The sequence below is a fragment of the Lactuca sativa genome, chromosome 1 (genome assembly GCF_002870075.4).
Source record: "Lactuca sativa cultivar Salinas chromosome 1, Lsat_Salinas_v11, whole genome shotgun sequence".
In the NCBI taxonomy this organism is placed as follows: domain Eukaryota; kingdom Viridiplantae; phylum Streptophyta; class Magnoliopsida; order Asterales; family Asteraceae; genus Lactuca; species Lactuca sativa.
The window spans coordinates 68,272,253-68,289,107 of NC_056623.2; the positions used below are offsets into that span (position 1 = coordinate 68,272,253).

Sequence of the window (16,855 nt, forward strand, 5' to 3'; positions counted from 1 at the left end):
CATAGCAAAGGGTTGCTGCAACATTCATGAGTGCTTATGAACTAGTTTCGAGCATTGGAACAAACCCACGCTTGTTGGAATCACCTTATGGAATATGATATAAAAGGGTGATCGTAAGACGATAATATCATATAGTCTTAAAACCTAGATATATGGTTTGTTATTTGTTAATTGATTGTACATTGATAATGCGAAAACGCATTGGTAACTCGATGTTATAAAACACATTGTTGTGTATAGTTGATTAATGAATAAGTAAATGCATATAAGTTGAAGTTTATTTGTAACTTTTATCCCAAGAGAGTAAAAGTGATATCTCGACCGCTCGATGATTTGATTTGACTTATGTGCCGGGCCCGGTCAGAACTGAATTGATGTGTTCGATTAAGTTCTCTGTCAGATAAATCGGAGATCGAGAAACCTAAATGCTTGACTAATCATTCCATAGAATTGTCAGCATGATATCTGACAGAGGACTGTACGATCCCTTATCTAAAGGACAAGATTGATTAGATCAGAGTTTGACAGCGTCTTTAAGAACTATGATTGCAAATCGAATTGTACTTGTGCATATAGTTACTAGACTTATCCAAGTGGGAGACTGTTGGAATAGTGTCTAAGAATGCAACTATATTAGGCAAGTATTTGACCCGATTGTGCATGGTCCTTTTGGGTTGCCTTCACCATAGCAACTTGATAGGATGATTTATTATGAGAGAATAAATATTATTAATATATTATGAGAATAATATAAGGAATAATAATATTGTTATTTGATTAATATAAGTCATAGATTAATTAGTATTAATTTGGTGACTTAAGGAGATTAATTAAATAAGAGGGTATAAACTGTCAATTGTTTGATAGTTACACTTTGGGCTGTAAATCCTTCTTGGATAGAGGTTGGACGAATTCTAGGGCTTGGGATAGCCTCAAATTCGTCCAAGGCATTATCATGGAAAGGATTTGGATTGCTTTAAGGAAAGATTATCCAACTAGGGTTTAAGGGTGAAACCCTAGGAGCCTTATAAGTATAAATAGACCCCTAGGGCAAGGGAAATCGGCACCTCTGCTAAAGCAAAGAAACCCTGGCCAATTTCTAATCCCTCTTCTCTCTCTCAAATCATCCTCCTTGCTAGTTGGTGTTTGTAAGCCATTAGAGGAGTGACAATTGTGGCTCTAGAGCTCCAAGACAACAAGATCAAACAAGAGATTCAAAGGTAAACTTCTAGATCTGATTTTCTATTGTTCTTATACCTAATTAGTCATTAGAAGTCTTGGATTCAAAGCATGTTTAATTAGAGAAACCTAGATCCAAGCATTAGGGTTTGCATGTGCACATAGGAATGTTCATATGGCCAAAACCCATCATTACGCGGGGGCCATAAGCTTTTAATGTTGTTTCCGAATCGATAAATATGACAGACGTAGAAAGTGCAAGGATGAAAAGCTCGGGCTTTTCCACGGACCGTTTTTTTCATGTTTTTATGAAAAAATATAAAAGTTTTGACTGCAATGACCAAAAGTGTCAAAATGGCTAAAGAATTAAAGGGGTAAGAATTAGCAACTTTTTCGAAAATGGATCAAAGTTGTCAAACCATTAAAGTTTTATGACCAAACTTTAAATATTAAAAGGTTCCTAAAAAATGTAAAATTATTGATTGCAAGGACCAAAAGTGTTAAAATGGCCAAAGAATGAGGAGCAAAGTTGCCAAAAAAATGGCAAGTTTACTATTCATAATGTAACAGCCCAGATTTCCAGGTATTTTATTGTTTTGTTTTTATTGGTGTTTTGAGAGGGGACTCGGCGAGTTGGAGCTCAGACTCGCCGAGTAGGGTCGCGATTCTGGACGCGGGATTCGTCTGGACTCGGCGAGTCCACGCTGTTTAATGAAACCCTAAATTTCTCGGGTTTGGGACCTATTTAAAGGGCCTTATGGCCGTCATTTGCACCCAACAGTCCATAGAAAGAAACCCTAGAGTGCTTTAGCGATTTGAGAGAGAAAGGAAGCATTCCTTGACATTTGTGTGTTGTTTAGCAAAGAAGAGGGAGGTTCTAGCCAAGGGGAGGCAAAGGAGACTGCTATTCGGTGGATTTGAAGCTTAGCCCTTCAATCTAAAGGTATGATTTCGGCTCATCTCCTGTTTTGTGAAGTATAATTGATTTTAGGGTTTCTTGTGACCTTGTTGAGTTGATTGGATGGCCAAATAGTCCCTTGCTAGTGATGAGACTTCGGATCTGGATCCATAGAGGTCCAGAGAGCCTCATTCATCTAGGAAGGCCAGATCTATGAATTGTTGGAATAGATCTGACCTTAGAAGCAAGTGTGAGTGTTTGCATGGCATGGACTCGCCGAGTCCGATGAGCAGACTCGGCGAGTATCTTGAAGATTGCCTTGGACCGGCCAGTGAGTGGTCCAGTCGAGTCATGGGTTGACTCAGTGAGTCAGGGTGAGTTAGAGAGGGTTGTCATGTGGACTGAGTCGAGCTGGGACTCGCCGAGTCGTTCTTGAGACTCGGCGAGTTAAGTCGGGGTGGCCCCGCGATTTCTGCCAGGTGAAACTCGTCGAGTCGGGGGGAGTACTCGACGTGTAGAAAGGGAATCCTAGAGAGTTGGTGAGAACGTCTAGACTCGCCGAGTTGCCGTGTGCACTCGCCGAGTCCGGTCAAAGCTGACCGTTGACCGTTGACCTGTGTTGACTTCTTAGGGATAGTCAACCTTAGAGATAAAAAGTGCTAATTAGAGTCATGTGATGTTATAGGAGGATTAGAGCTCGTAGGATCGAGCACGAGGGATTTCCAGGATTCGTGAGATACCGAGACACGCGAGGTGAGTCTTCTCACTATACTTTACCTTGAGTAGGTAATCAGAGCTATGTGTTAGTGTATGTATGTTATGTATGTGCCATGTGTTGTACTGCATTATTTCTATGTGATTTATGCTGTGCATGATTTCAGAGTTGGAACCGGAAGGTTCCTAGAGTTAGAACCTGAGGGTTCACAGAGTTGGGTGCACGGACCCATAGAGTTATAGCCTCGAGTGGCTAATATGTGTTTTATGTGTGGTATTTTGGGGAACTCACTAAGCTTCGTGCTTACAGTGTTAGTGTTGTTGTTTCAGGTACTAGCGATGACCGTGGGAAGGCGCCGGCATGATCTGTACACACGCAGGGGACTTTGATATATTTATGTGATCTTGGGATTTGTATGATACAGATTGGAATTTGAAATTTAATGTTTTTATGAAATTAAATGAGAAATGTTTTTTTTATATTGCGAAAAATTATTTTGAAATTCACGGTGTTACACATAAGATTCATTTCTTATATATATATATATATATATATATATATATATATATATATATATATATATATATATATATATATATTAATTTTGAAAGGTAAACACAATCTCTCAAGGCCACACAATCTCAAGGCCACTTTACTGTCTAATGTTATAACTACTTTTATATGTGGAAATACAAAAGTCATGGCTGATTTTGGAGATGATGAATACAAACACATTCTTTGTGTAAATGCAACAACAACTGAAAAGTCGGATTGAAGCCTGGTGAATAATGGAAAGTAAGCCAACAATATTCATTGAGAACTGATTAGCAATTGTTTCTGTCAGAATGGATTAGCAATATATTCTACCAGAATGGATAATCAGCAATATTCTATCATAATATAGAGTGTAATAGTGATTTACTTAGATTTCAATGTTTTTATTTGTTTTTAAACATTCTCAACTTTATTCTTTAAGAATAAATCTTTTTGTTAACCATCATTTGTCACATTTCTTCATAATGAATGTAATTTATTTTCATTCTTGTATTTTTTAAGAAAGAATGTAATTTCTGATTCTAAGATATTAAAATTCTTTTCATATATAATATGTATTCATTAAAAATTATTAATCTTAATAATATATGTTTATAGTATTCTGTCGGAATTTAATGATATTTTCAAGGTAATCACAAACACATTCTTTTAAAATGTCCGAATTAATATATTTATTATCCAAAAAATCAGATTCTTAAATTTAATTAGAATTAATTATCCCTTAAAATCTGCAATTATTTTTTAAATTTATGTTAATTGACTAAAATATCCTTATAATAAAATTAGATGGTATTTTTCAATTATCTTTAATTCAATAATATGTATTAATCATTTTTTTAAAATAACTAAAATGATTGGTCCACAATCAATAAACAATAAACACATTATTTTAGATCATATATTTTTTTTAAATTTAATGGTAATTTAAAAACAATCTAAATAGTTTATTACCCTGTTAACCTATAATGAGATTAACCATATAAAATACATGAGACATGAAATTATTTTGAAAGTTATGATAAAAATATTTTGGAAGTTCGGATAAAATACATGAGACATGATATTTAGGAAATTGTGCAAAAGAATGATGATTTTCATTTCATATTTACTAGTTGTGAGATCCATGTATTATATGAATTAATTTAAATATTTGAGAACTTTGAATTTATAAGAAAATAAGAAAACTAATGAATTATAATAATAGAAATGTTTTTTTTTTATCTTTTAAATTTAAATAAATAAAAAAAATTGATGAGCTTTAATTTTAAGAGTTTTAAAATTAAAAGATAATTTTTAATGAAATTGATATTTATTTATTATTATATTTATTATAATTATTAAATTTAAAATTTAAAAAAAAATTAATTCAAAATAATCGGGGACAAATTGAATTACAACTGAGCAAATGATAAAAAAAAAACTTTTTTTTTTTATCCATATCTATCTTTATTATTTTAGCTTTGTACATATAAATAGTAGAGGCTATTTTCCCTGTCAATGGCACTTTCGGCTGTAGCAGCCGCCGTTACCACCACCAGTCGCCGCCCAATTCTATCACCATCATTATCAAGCAGCCTCACTACCACCCTGACTCTACTCTTCATCAGAAAACACTCTCCTCATCACTCTCGGAGGCTGATAACAACAATGGCGGCCTCTTCAACGCTTACACCGGAGCAAAAAATCACCGCACCATACGGTTCATGGTCCTCTCCCATCACCTCAGACGTCGTGTCAGGAGCCTCCAAGGGTCTGGGAGGCACAGCCGTCGACTCTCACGGCCGATTGTTCTGGCTTGAATCACGACCTTCGGAATCAGGGTAAGTGTATAGCTTTATCAGTTAATTAATCGTTGACTTCTTCTCCGAAGCCCTAACTGTTGTATTATTGTTCATACTTTCAGACGATTGGTTATAGTTAAAGGGGGAAATGACGAAAATGAAGAAACCATTGATGTAACACCCAAGGAGTTCTCAGTGCGTACAGTTGCTCAAGAATATGGTGGAGGTGATTTTTCAATTTCAGGAGGCACTCTAGTTTTCTCCAATCACAAAGACCAGAGACTTTACAAACATTCTCTAGATTCAAAAGGTTCGACCTCATGATTATCACATCAGATGGATTAACATACATGCTTTTCAAATTACCTTATAGTCATATATCTAACATCTTGTTTTATGCCTGTAGATTCTGCACCTTTGCCACTTACCCCTGATTATGGTGGACCTCTAGTGAGCTATGCAGATGGAGTTTATGATACATCACTTAATCGATACATCAGTGTTATGGAAGGTACATTGTTGACTTTTTACATACTTTTCTTCAACACTTTATCTTCAATCACGGATCCTGTCATATGTAATCTTGTTAGATCGACGTGAAAGTAGCTTGGATGCAATCACAAGCATTGTGTCAATAGACCTCGGTGATAATGGTGTTAAAGGTACTGTTACAGACTTACAGTGTTACTCATTTAATTTTTCTCTCAATTCAATCATGGTGATAACTGATAAATAATGATCTTCTGATTGTTTCATATGGCGATATGTAGAACCAAAAGTGTTAGTCAGTGGAAATGATTTCTATGCGTTCCCTAGACTTGACCCTGAAGGAAAAAGATTGGCATGGATTGAATGGAGCCACCCTAACATGCCATGGGATAGATCTGAACTATGGGTTGGCTATATTTCAGACACTGGGTAAACACTAAACACACTGATTATTATTTATTTTCATTTATTTTTATTTCATGCCAATATCCCTATTAATTAGTAATAGTTGGTTATATTTTGAGTGTTTGTTTCTTTATCTCAATTTTGTTGCTTTTTGCAGAGATGTGTACAAACGAGTATGTGTTGCAGGGGGCGATTCTGCCATTATTGAATCTCCAACTGAACCAAAATGGTCTGATGAAGGTAATTAATTACACCTTTTATAACTTTGATTTTATAAATGTTCACACTGATTCAATTGCATTATGTATCTCTTATTACTGCAGGAGAATTGTTCTTTGTGACAGATAGAAAAACTGGTTTCTGGAATCTTCACAGATGGGTAATTTCAGAAATATATATATATATATATATATATATATATATATATATATATATATATATATATATATATATATATATATTTTTTTGATTTAATGAAATGTTTTTTTTTAGCATCTGTTTTCTGTAATTTATGTTATAATGTAACAGGTTGAATCTGATAACACAGTGGCACCAGTGTATTCACTAGAAGCTGAGTTTGCAAAACCATTATGGGTTTTTGGCATGAACTCTTATGAAATTCTCAAGGAACATAAAAACTTAATTGCTTGTAGTTACAGGTATTTAGTTTAAGTAATTTATTACTTAAACTTTTGCATCACATCATTTTGTTATATTCATTTCATTTCATGTTTTTGAATATTTAGGCAAAAAGGAAGATCATATCTTGGAGTTGTGGACAAGAATAAGAACACATTATCCATTCTCCAGACTCCTTTCACAGATTTAATGAATATTGTAATCTGACTAATCTCAATACACTTTGTATTTTCTAGTTATCTATTTCCTTTTTTATGTTTTTATTAATTAAAAAATATTTTATGTAGACTTCAGGTGTACGTTGTCTGTATGTTGAAGGGGCATCTGGAGTTCATCCTTTATCTATAGCTAAGGTGCTAGTTTTTTTTTTACTTTAATATCTAACACTTTTGTATAATTTGTCTTTATTCAAAATTATTCGTGACCTAATTGTAGGTGACTTTAGATGACGTGGCATCAAATGTGGTTGACTTCAAGATTGTTTGGTCTTCTTCACCTACTAGTTCACAATACAAATCTTACTTCAGCTCCCCAGAATTTATTGAATTTCCAACAGAAGTCCCTGGAGAAAATGCGTATGCATACTATTACCCCCCAACAAATCCTAATTATCAATCCAGTCAAGAAGAAAAACCTCCATTGTTGTTAAAAAGCCATGGTAATCATTTTAATAGACTCAGAAAAATCAAATCTGCAATTTTTATATTTTACATTTTTTATGGATAATAAAAACAGGAGGACCCACAGCTGAGACACGTGGCATCTTGAGCCTTCCAGTCCAGTTTTGGACTAGTCGTGGTTGGGCTTTTGTGGATGTGAATTACGGTGGAAGTACTGGTATGTAAATATTAACCAAGGGTAAAATCGTCTTTTTTTTGTAAAAGTCAAATCTGTAATTAAATAGACATACCCATCTTGAATAATAGGTTAAAGGACGAAAAACATTACAAACCCATCTTGAATAATAGGTTTAAGGGACCAAATCTGTAATTATAGACATACTATAGGGACGATATCTGTAGTTTACTATATTTGAAATTCTTCTACATTATGTGTTGAAGGGTATGGTCGGGAATTTCGTGAAAGGCTTTTGAAACGATGGGGTGTAGTCGATGTCAATGATTGTTGCAGCTGTGCTCAGTTCTTGGTATTTTACATTTTTACCCCTCATACAGTTTCAAGATAAACACATTTTAATTGTTTATTATTTTTTTAAAATTATAGGTGGATAGTGGAAAAGCAGATGCTGGAAGACTATGCATAACTGGAGGCTCTGCTGGTGGTTACACAACTCTGGCTGCACTTGCATTCAAGAAAACATTCAAAGCTGGTGCTTCTTTATATGGTGTAAGTGGTCAACGTTTGACCAAATACATATTTTATAATTTTAATCAAAGTGTTTGACTATGAGTCAAATATCTAAAATATGTGAACAGGTGGCTGATTTGAAGCTGTTGAAAGAAGAAACTCACAAATTTGAGTCGCGATACATGGATAATCTTGTTGGTAAACTAAATATTATTTATTTATTTTTTATTAAACCTGAGTAAATAAATAAATAAATAATCTAGTGTCGGTTAATTAAATGTTTAATTTGCAACAGGGGGTGAAAAGGAGTTCTTTGAGAGGTCACCTATCAATTTTGTGGATCAATTTTCTTGCCCTATAATTCTGTTTCAGGGATTAGAAGACAAGGTTTGTGTTTTTAAATGAATAAATAAATTACTTTGAAATGATTATAATTATTTTTTAATATAAATTGTTGGGCAGGTTGTGCCACCTGATCAAGCAAGAAAAATATATAAAGCTTTGAAAGCAAAAGGATTGCCTGTTGCTTTAGTGGAATATGAAGGGGAGCAACATGGTTTTCGTAAGGTTGGAGATAAATAATGGTTTTTATTTTTAATATTTGTTTTTTTTAGGTGAAAAGAAATTTTATTGGTTTGATTTGTGATATGCAGGCTGAAAATATCAAGTTTACACTTGAACAACAAATGGTGTTTTTTGCACGTTTGGTGGGAGGATTTAAGGTGGCTGATGAAATTGTTCCCATCAAAATTGATAACTTTGACTAAAGGTTTGTTTTTCATTTCATTCTCTGCATATAAAATATATGCAACATTTGGTTAGCGAAATGGTTAAATGCAATTAGTTATTTTGAGTATTGGTGAGATCTTACTACAAAATTGGAAAATCTTATGAAGGAAAAATAACATAATCTTTAATATGTTATTTTGGTTTCAGACTTCAGTTCTCAAGACTCATGGCACACATAGAAAAGCCTCCATGTCATCAACTTTATTTTATAAAGGATTTTCAGTGTGTTGAAATGTAAAATTCTGAGTTATGGTGGTGAGTGTCGACTTTTGTTTTATTGTGCTTCTGTTTGATTTCAATGTCGGAGGTTGCTTGCTGTAAGTTACAATCATACAGATTATGCATTGTATATAAATAAACTGGACTTTTTTTTTTCCTAAATACATCGGTAAATCTGATATGTAGGCCAAGTTTGTATCTTTTATAACATGTCATAATATGACAAAATTTGTACATACTGTGTCCACGTGGCACCTACTTGAAAAAATTCTGTTTAAATTATATGCACACGAGACATGATTACTTGATTAGGGCCGATTTTATTCTGTTGATTTTATTTATGAACACCATGCAGACACAATATGTTGAAAATTTGCAAAATAGAATGTCATATGTGATGCCAAGCTGTTGCAATACATTCCATTAAGGGACTTAAAAGCAAAAAATACAGATATTGGAGGCCACCTTGATGGTGGTTAATGCATGAAGGGATGAATCCTAAAATGTTGATTTTATAAGTATCTAACTAATTATAAATTGAAAATTAGTTTCTAGTATTTAGCATTCAGCATTCCCTATAAACTATTATTTAAAGTAGATGGAGTTGGGTTTTAAGCTCATTACGCATGTCTGAATACATGTTATGGAGTCGCTAAGGGCCATTTGATACAAAGGAAAGCATCAAAGCAATATTGGACTATTGGTTCGTCAAATTAATTAGGTTATGATTAATTTGATTAAATTGGTTTTTGATATATGTGAGTTTTTATCAAGGTTCTAAATGGCGTGAGACGTGGCGACAAGGCCAAGCCTCAAGTTTTACGAGCCATGACGTTTTTCAAGGCGTGATATAAGACGACAATTTTATATTAATTTATAATTATATTACCACACAAATATAAATTTATATCAAATATAATTATTTTTTAGAAGTGTTATATCAATAACTAATAACAAAAAGTTAACAAAAACCATAATAATTGTATCCCTGATTAGAAAAGATATAACAAAGAGACAAAAAAAGTTTCTCAAATGGAAAAACACGCGCCATAATACACCATAACGCACCAGGACATGCCATATCACGCCCTGCCACGCGCCACGCCTAACAGCAACGTTATGAGACGTTCCGTAACGGCGAAGTCACGCTGACGCGCCATCTCACCGAGTGGTCTATTTCATTAAATGTTGATATAAGTAAAGCTTGTTACTGAGGTGTTACTGAGGTATTGGGGTATGGCACAATCTCGCAATCGTGAGTAAGGAGTTAACGAAACACAACATTGTAACTGGGGACATTTTCCAGCTACATGTACACTCGGGTGAAAATGTGTAATTTTGGTATGATCAATGAGTGGGATCAGAAACTCTAAAATCCAAATACTCTTCTTTGTTTGATTTGGAATCCTGTAAACGGTGTATTGTGGCTGATAGATTCTATGAAGGCGTGTTTGTGGGTCATTGGAGTTCATGCCCATTGCAACAGGGGATGGATGAGAACATCAATAATCTTCATAGCGACCTAGCTAACGCATGTATGGTCAATGGAGATGACAAATGGTCATGTCAGCTCGATGCAACTAAGAAGTACAATGTATCTGCACTTAGGAGGGCCATCGATCAAAGAGTAGATCCTAATCCACCCTTGGTGCAAAGAACTACCATTAAAAGTAAATTGTTTTCTTTGGAGGGCAACACAAACAAAAATTCCATCACTGCAGACCCTTAGATCAAGAGGTGTTAAAGTAGAAACAATATATTGTGGTGCTTGTATAAATGAATCTGAGTGTGCTGACCATATTCTTACTCGTTGTCTGTTTGCTCGATTGGTGATAGACAAGATCTTAAACTGGTGTAGAATAACAGATCAGGTGTTCAATAAGGTGTTCACTAATGTGGGTGAGTGACTCACTTTTTTGGCTAACTAGAACAATACTTCTAGACGACAAAAATGACTTAGAATAATCTATGGACTAATGTGGTGCTTGTGGAAGTTTCGAAATGATCACATCTTTTCCCAAAGATTCATATGTCCCCTCAAGGGCGTTGAATATGTTACATTGGTGGTTTATTTCTGGATTAGAAGCAGGGTTAAAGGTGGTTGTTATGGGTGGAACAAGTGGTTGATCTCCCCATTCATTTGTTTCTAAGTTCTGTTTACATTTTTGTCTAGGTTTTTGTTTATTTAGACTTTAAACTTTTGTAACTGTTTGCTCCTGGTTTTCCTTCTAGCTACTTGCTAGTGGGGGCTCATTTTATAAAATTGGCTGCTAAAAAAGGTACTTAATTCACCTTTTAGCTTTATTTATATCTAAAAGGGACTTGTTAGAAAGACGGATAAAAAATATCAAATGAATTTTGTAATTTCGATTCAGTAATGTTGAGTTTACGCGATGTCAGATTTGGATAGTCCAATATACTATTCTCTCAATTTTCAGGGAAAAAACAAGAGATGAACAAAGAAACTTGTTTTGGTCTATGTTCTATTGAGACAACGAATTTGCAGAAAACGGTAGAGAAAAAAATGATATTATGCCAAAACGGAAACCTATAAATATAGGCATGTGGTAGTTAAGTACGATTGGGTTTGGTGTGACAAGTTGTGTTTGTCGACAATCAATGCGTCAATTGGTTTTGGCAGAAAATTTCACCAACGTACATACCAATTGTTGCCCCACACCTCGCAAGGCGGCCACCTATGTCACCTGGGACTCTGCTCACCAGGGGTGCTGCCCAACTTGACCTTGTACTCTTGAGATCAAATCAACTTATATGTGTGCATTTTGAATCACAATGAGCTCAACAAATCTCAATCACAATATATGGCTCGGTGAAACTAAAATTACCAAAGATGCCTCATTCACGAAAATAAACAAATATGAGAGATTATCACGTAAGGTCATCTTCAATGGGAGTTCAATGGAGGGTTTAATGGGGAGTTTAATCTCATTAAACTCAAAATCTCCATTGTGGGAAAGTGACTAGGATTCAATGGAATGGGAAGTTCAATCCCCATTGAACTCTATATTCTCTCCCCCCCCCCCCCCCTCTCTCTCTCTCACACACACACACATATATATATATATATAAATTATTTTAATTTTAATTTTTTAATTAATGTTAATTTTAATTGTAGTTTTTAATTTTTAATTTCATGTTAATTAATTTTTTAAAAATAATAATAAAAAAAAGAAAATGATAAATGATGTGACAATCCATTAAATTGTATAGAGTTCAATGGAGTGTAGAGTTTAATGGGTAAAGTTGTATAGTGAGTGGAATGTATATGTGTCAATCCATTTAACTCATATGAGTTCAATGCATTGGAGATGGTCTAATGATCATATTTTGAACAAATATCACAAAACATCATTTATATAGCAAAATTTATTTGCGAAATACCGATTGTTCCCCACAACCACCCGCACCGTAGGGTGCTAACTCTTAGCAGATTTTTTAGTCTTTTGCGATACTTTTCAAAATGTGGGTTAGAACTTAGAACTTAGCATGGTAGAAGGGAAAATTTTATAAATAACTCTAATTTGAAATCTAACCCATCCAGTGTTGCCCTCCCTTTTTGAGGTCTAGAGTTTAAGTCCTATTCTCCCTTCTTGAGGTCTAGAGTTTAAGTCCTATTCTGGACATAAGTGGAAAATTTAGGAGTAAATTAGTATATTTCACGTTTCAAAAAAAAAATCCAAGATTATATACTAATGAAAAAGTTAAATTAAATCATGCAAAAGTAGCCCATAGTGATATGATTATCGGGTTATTATAGTAAATATGTTTTAAATGGATTGAAGGAACTACCCGAACCCGATCCAGTTAATCCAAAGCTCAATCAAACCCGTCCAAACAACACCAATACAAAAGAGAGGCTTTTTTATGACATTTTTTCTGAAAGAATCCCATTATCATTAATGACATGTTGTAATTTGTTACAACACAAAACAAAGAGAATCGAAGTCAAATTGTCAAATCAAAACTACGTGTATCATCACTAATTTACTCACACAAAAAGATATGATTAGCTAGAAAGTAATATTGACATCAAAACGAAAAAGAAACCTTAATCAAGAACAAGAAGTTGATCAAAGCTCGAACTCCTCCCTTAGAGCCACCTCTGCTGCAGCCTCTTCTTCGTCTTCAATAAGAAAGTACTGGTTTGATTCAATTGGCCTGAACATGTAAAACATAACTATGTAGAACCCAAGGCTCGCTAATTCTTCAGCCCCACTAGCCACCCATTGGTAGTTATAATCTGCGATTGTCTTCAGAGCAAAAACAATGATTCTTGTGAAATACAAGTACCCAATAACCAGAACATAGAACTGTCTGAAAAGGGTTAACTTTGCAAGAGTTCTAGCAGCCTTCCCATCTGTTTTAGAGGTCTCCCTCAATGATCTGATTGACCAGACTATGGGGAAGATAATGGCGCAACAACAGATCACATCAACCAACAAGAACACTTGGTTCCAAGTTACCCAATCTCTGATAAAGGGCCCTGTTTCGCCTATTACTATGGATGCTACATTGGCTAAAACCTGGAGTGGGATCACAATCATCAAGATCTTCTTCTCTTTCTCTTGCAGAAATGGTTTCAGAAACGACCATCCAGTGCCGATTAATACGATTACAGTGAACAATAGCACAACCCTAATGGCTTGAAATATGTAGAACAACACATCCCATCCATGAGGAGTTCCTGTTACTTTTACAAAATGTTTGTCCTCCGCCGCACAAATCAAATTGAGGGCTTTCATGAGAAGCAAAACACACATTAGCAGATGAATCCGGTGAACAGATAGCTTGTTTTTTATGCATTCAATGATCCAAAACCCTAGGAATGCCATGTATGAGAGGGAGAAAATGGTGTATAGAAACGGAAGTTGAGTTAATCCGGCGGACAGGTAATCCCTTTTGTCGCCGTCGGTGTTGTATAGCTCGGTACGGACGTCCATTGAGACGATCGATTCAGGATTGCAATTGGCGAAGAAGAGGGAGTATTCATTCGGGTAGTTGACAGGGTACGATTTGTTGAAGGAAGGATGAGGCGGAGGGGAGAGATCGCGGAATGTGAAGAGTAGCGAAATGAATTTGGAATCAACAACGCAGAAATTAGGGTTTTGTTGGAATTCGATGAGGACTTGAATCAAGGATTCTTCGGTGAGAAGGAAGAAACCGAGGCGGGAGGAATCGATTTGGGAGATGCTGGAGGTGACGGAGACAGAAGAAATCTCAACGGAGGCAACGCCATGGCGTGTGAATCCGAACTTCTCGAAGAGGATCATTGGACGGTCGTCTGATCGTATCTTTAACGATTTGATCTCCGCGTTGGACGTAGAGGTGAAAATAAAGAGCAAAATGAGGATAACGGCGAAAGTTTTCGGTAAGTTCGTCATTTTGAGAATTACGGTGGTGGTGGACGGCGGTGGAAGGTGGTGGCTAAAGAAGGAAATAGGCTGCTTTGAGATTTTATGGTACAGAGATTTTTATGCCAAAAAATACAGGCGGGGAAGCCATGCAGAAGATGAACCGTGTATTACGATATTTATCTTTTTTATTATAATACTAAAATGAGACCTGTGTATTATACGGGTTTATTAAAAATAAAAATTTAATATTAATATATAAATATGAAATATTTTATAATATAATATTTTATATAACAAAACGTCATTTTTTGAAAATTTGCAAAAAAAATTAAATTATTTGAAGTATTTATAAAAATTTATTATCAAATTAATAGGATATTTTATTTCCTTATAAAACTCATTATAATTTTATGGGATTTTATTTTAAGAAAATAGAAATCTCTAAAAAATGACAAGTGGAAAATAAAATTTCTTAAATTCTCACAAAATGACAAGTGTCAAAATGAAGGAGAAGATGACATGTGGCAAAAAAACCTTCATTTATTAAAGGGGATTGAAATTTTATAGTAAAACCTCAAAATTAATAATTAATTATTTTAAATAAATTATTAATTACGATATATTTATATTAGTTTTGTGAAATTATAATCGTTGCTTCAAATAAGTATATATAATTAATTTTTAATATATATTAGACATTTTTTATTTGTCAATTAATGAAAACAATGATATAAAATTTAAAATTTAAAATGGAGAATCAATACATTGACAAATAACATCACATTATTAGGAGGTCTAATAAATTTAAAATGGAGAACTAATAGATTGACAAGTGACATCATATTAATTAAGATGTCTAATATAGTGACACATGACAAAATGACTACTCTTTTATTAATATAGGATTTTGGTTAAATTTGTTTTTTTTTCTCAAAAATTTATGGCCCTCAATCTTAAAATATACTAAACACTAGTTTATAACCTATGGAAACCACGGTTATATAATTAATTGAAATTTTATAGTAAAACCTCAAAATTAATAATTAATTATTTTAAATAAATTATTAATTACGATATATTTATATTAGTTTTGTGAAATTATAATCGTTGCTTCAAATAAATATATATAATTAATTTTTAATATATATTAGACATTTTTTATTTGTGAATTAATGAAAACAATGATATAAAATTTAAAATTTAAAATGGAGAATAAATACATTGACAAATAACATCACATTAATTAGGAGGTCTAATAAAGTTAAAATGGAGAACTAATAGATTGACAAGTGACATCATATTAATTAAGATGTCTAATATAGTGACACATGACAAAATGACTACTCTTTTATTAGTATAGGGATATTGACAAAAGTACATGATCGGTCCTCGTAGTTTGCAAACTAGTTAGTTGAGTACAAAACCGTATGTGTTTGTCTATGTGGCTTTCCGGTTGTTTGTGTGCTTGCTCATTTTATCAAACTCCATTAGACTCAATGTAGTCGTTGTGGTTCTACCATAGTTTTGTCACGATGTCAAAAAGGAACACTGCCTCTAATGTGCGGTTTGGCAAATAGCCACACTTTTTATGGTAAAGTTGACATTGAGCCGATGTGGTGTCTACATGACATAGGAGGGAGTGTTGTTTCTATGTCACCATTTCATCCAACCTTAAACCAAAGGAGTGGGTGCGGTAGAACCATGGTTTTGCCACGATGGTGCTGAGTAACATCGCCCCCACTGTGTGGTTTGGGGCACGGTTTGGCCGCACACAGTAATATGTCGCCACATTCTCTCTCTCTCTCTCTCTCTCCCTCCTTTATAAGTAAAAATGACATATATATATATATATATATATATATATATAAATGACAAAGCCGAAAGTTTGCAATGGAGAATGCATATATATATATATATATATATATATATATATATATATATATATAAGAGAGAGAGAGAGAGAGAGAGAGAGAGAGAGAGAGAGAGAGAGAGAGAGAGAAACCGTGAAGATGCCTAGCAACGCTTGATACAACACTACTTTGACGAGAATGCCACTTTTCAAGGGTACTACTTTCGAAGACGCTTTAGAATGTTCAAACCTTTATATGAACGTATAGTCAAAGATTTAACGAGTGTAATTTTTTTTCCAACAACATCCTGAAGTTAGAGGTATACCCGATTTCACTCCCTTACAAAAATACACAACTGCACTTTGTCAATTAGCATATGGCATCCCTCTTGATGCATTGGACGGGAGTTTTAGGATGTTTGCTAGGACCGCACGATATAGTCTCCACTTTTTTTTTTTGCAAACATGTGATTGAGGTTTATGGTCCAAAATATTTACATGAACCTACATGCACTGACATCTTACAATTTCAAGCTCATCCTGCTATTGTACATGACTTTCCTGAAATGATAGGAAGTTTAGATTGTCTCCATTAGGCATGGGAAAATTGCTCTACCTCATAGGCTCATACCATTGTCAATTTACCTGAGTTTG

At 34.2% G+C, this 16,855-nt stretch overlaps 2 protein-coding genes across 2 annotated transcripts; one reads left to right on the forward strand and one right to left on the reverse strand.

Annotated features, from left to right (window-relative positions):
• The first annotated feature begins 4,809 nt into the window (after window positions 1-4,809).
• Window positions 4,810-9,139, forward strand: LOC111887540 (uncharacterized). Its single transcript, XM_023883712.3, has 19 exons — window positions 4,810-5,167; window positions 5,251-5,438; window positions 5,535-5,639; window positions 5,719-5,790; window positions 5,899-6,046; window positions 6,180-6,262; window positions 6,346-6,401; window positions 6,551-6,681; window positions 6,769-6,859; window positions 6,949-7,014; window positions 7,097-7,319; window positions 7,397-7,498; window positions 7,723-7,808; window positions 7,886-8,008; window positions 8,098-8,167; window positions 8,265-8,356; window positions 8,432-8,536; window positions 8,623-8,738; window positions 8,906-9,139. Exons 1-18 carry the CDS (start codon window positions 4,845-4,847, stop codon window positions 8,734-8,736), a joined length of 2,178 nt encoding a protein of 725 aa, XP_023739480.1. The 5' UTR covers window positions 4,810-4,844; the 3' UTR covers window positions 8,737-8,738; window positions 8,906-9,139.
• Window positions 9,140-12,868: 3,729 nt separating this feature from the next.
• On the reverse strand, window positions 12,869-14,443 carry LOC111887551 (protein CANDIDATE G-PROTEIN COUPLED RECEPTOR 7). The gene has a single exon (XM_023883725.3). It carries the CDS (start codon window positions 14,377-14,379, stop codon window positions 13,069-13,071), a length of 1,311 nt encoding a protein of 436 aa, XP_023739493.1. The 5' UTR covers window positions 14,380-14,443; the 3' UTR covers window positions 12,869-13,068.
• Window positions 14,444-16,855: the final 2,412 nt, after the last annotated feature.

Coding starts and splice junctions, on each gene's coding strand:
- LOC111887540 (XM_023883712.3), top strand. CDS start 4,845: ATGGCACTTTCGGCTGTAGCAGCCGCCGTTACCACCACCAGTCGCCGC. Junction 6,402..6,550: donor TCTGGAATCTTCACAGATGG/GTAATTTCAGAA, acceptor ATAATGTAACAG/GTTGAATCTGATAACACAGT. Junction 6,682..6,768: donor TTAATTGCTTGTAGTTACAG/GTATTTAGTTTA, acceptor TTGAATATTTAG/GCAAAAAGGAAGATCATATC.
- LOC111887551 (XM_023883725.3), bottom strand. CDS start 14,379: ATGACGAACTTACCGAAAACTTTCGCCGTTATCCTCATTTTGCTCTTT.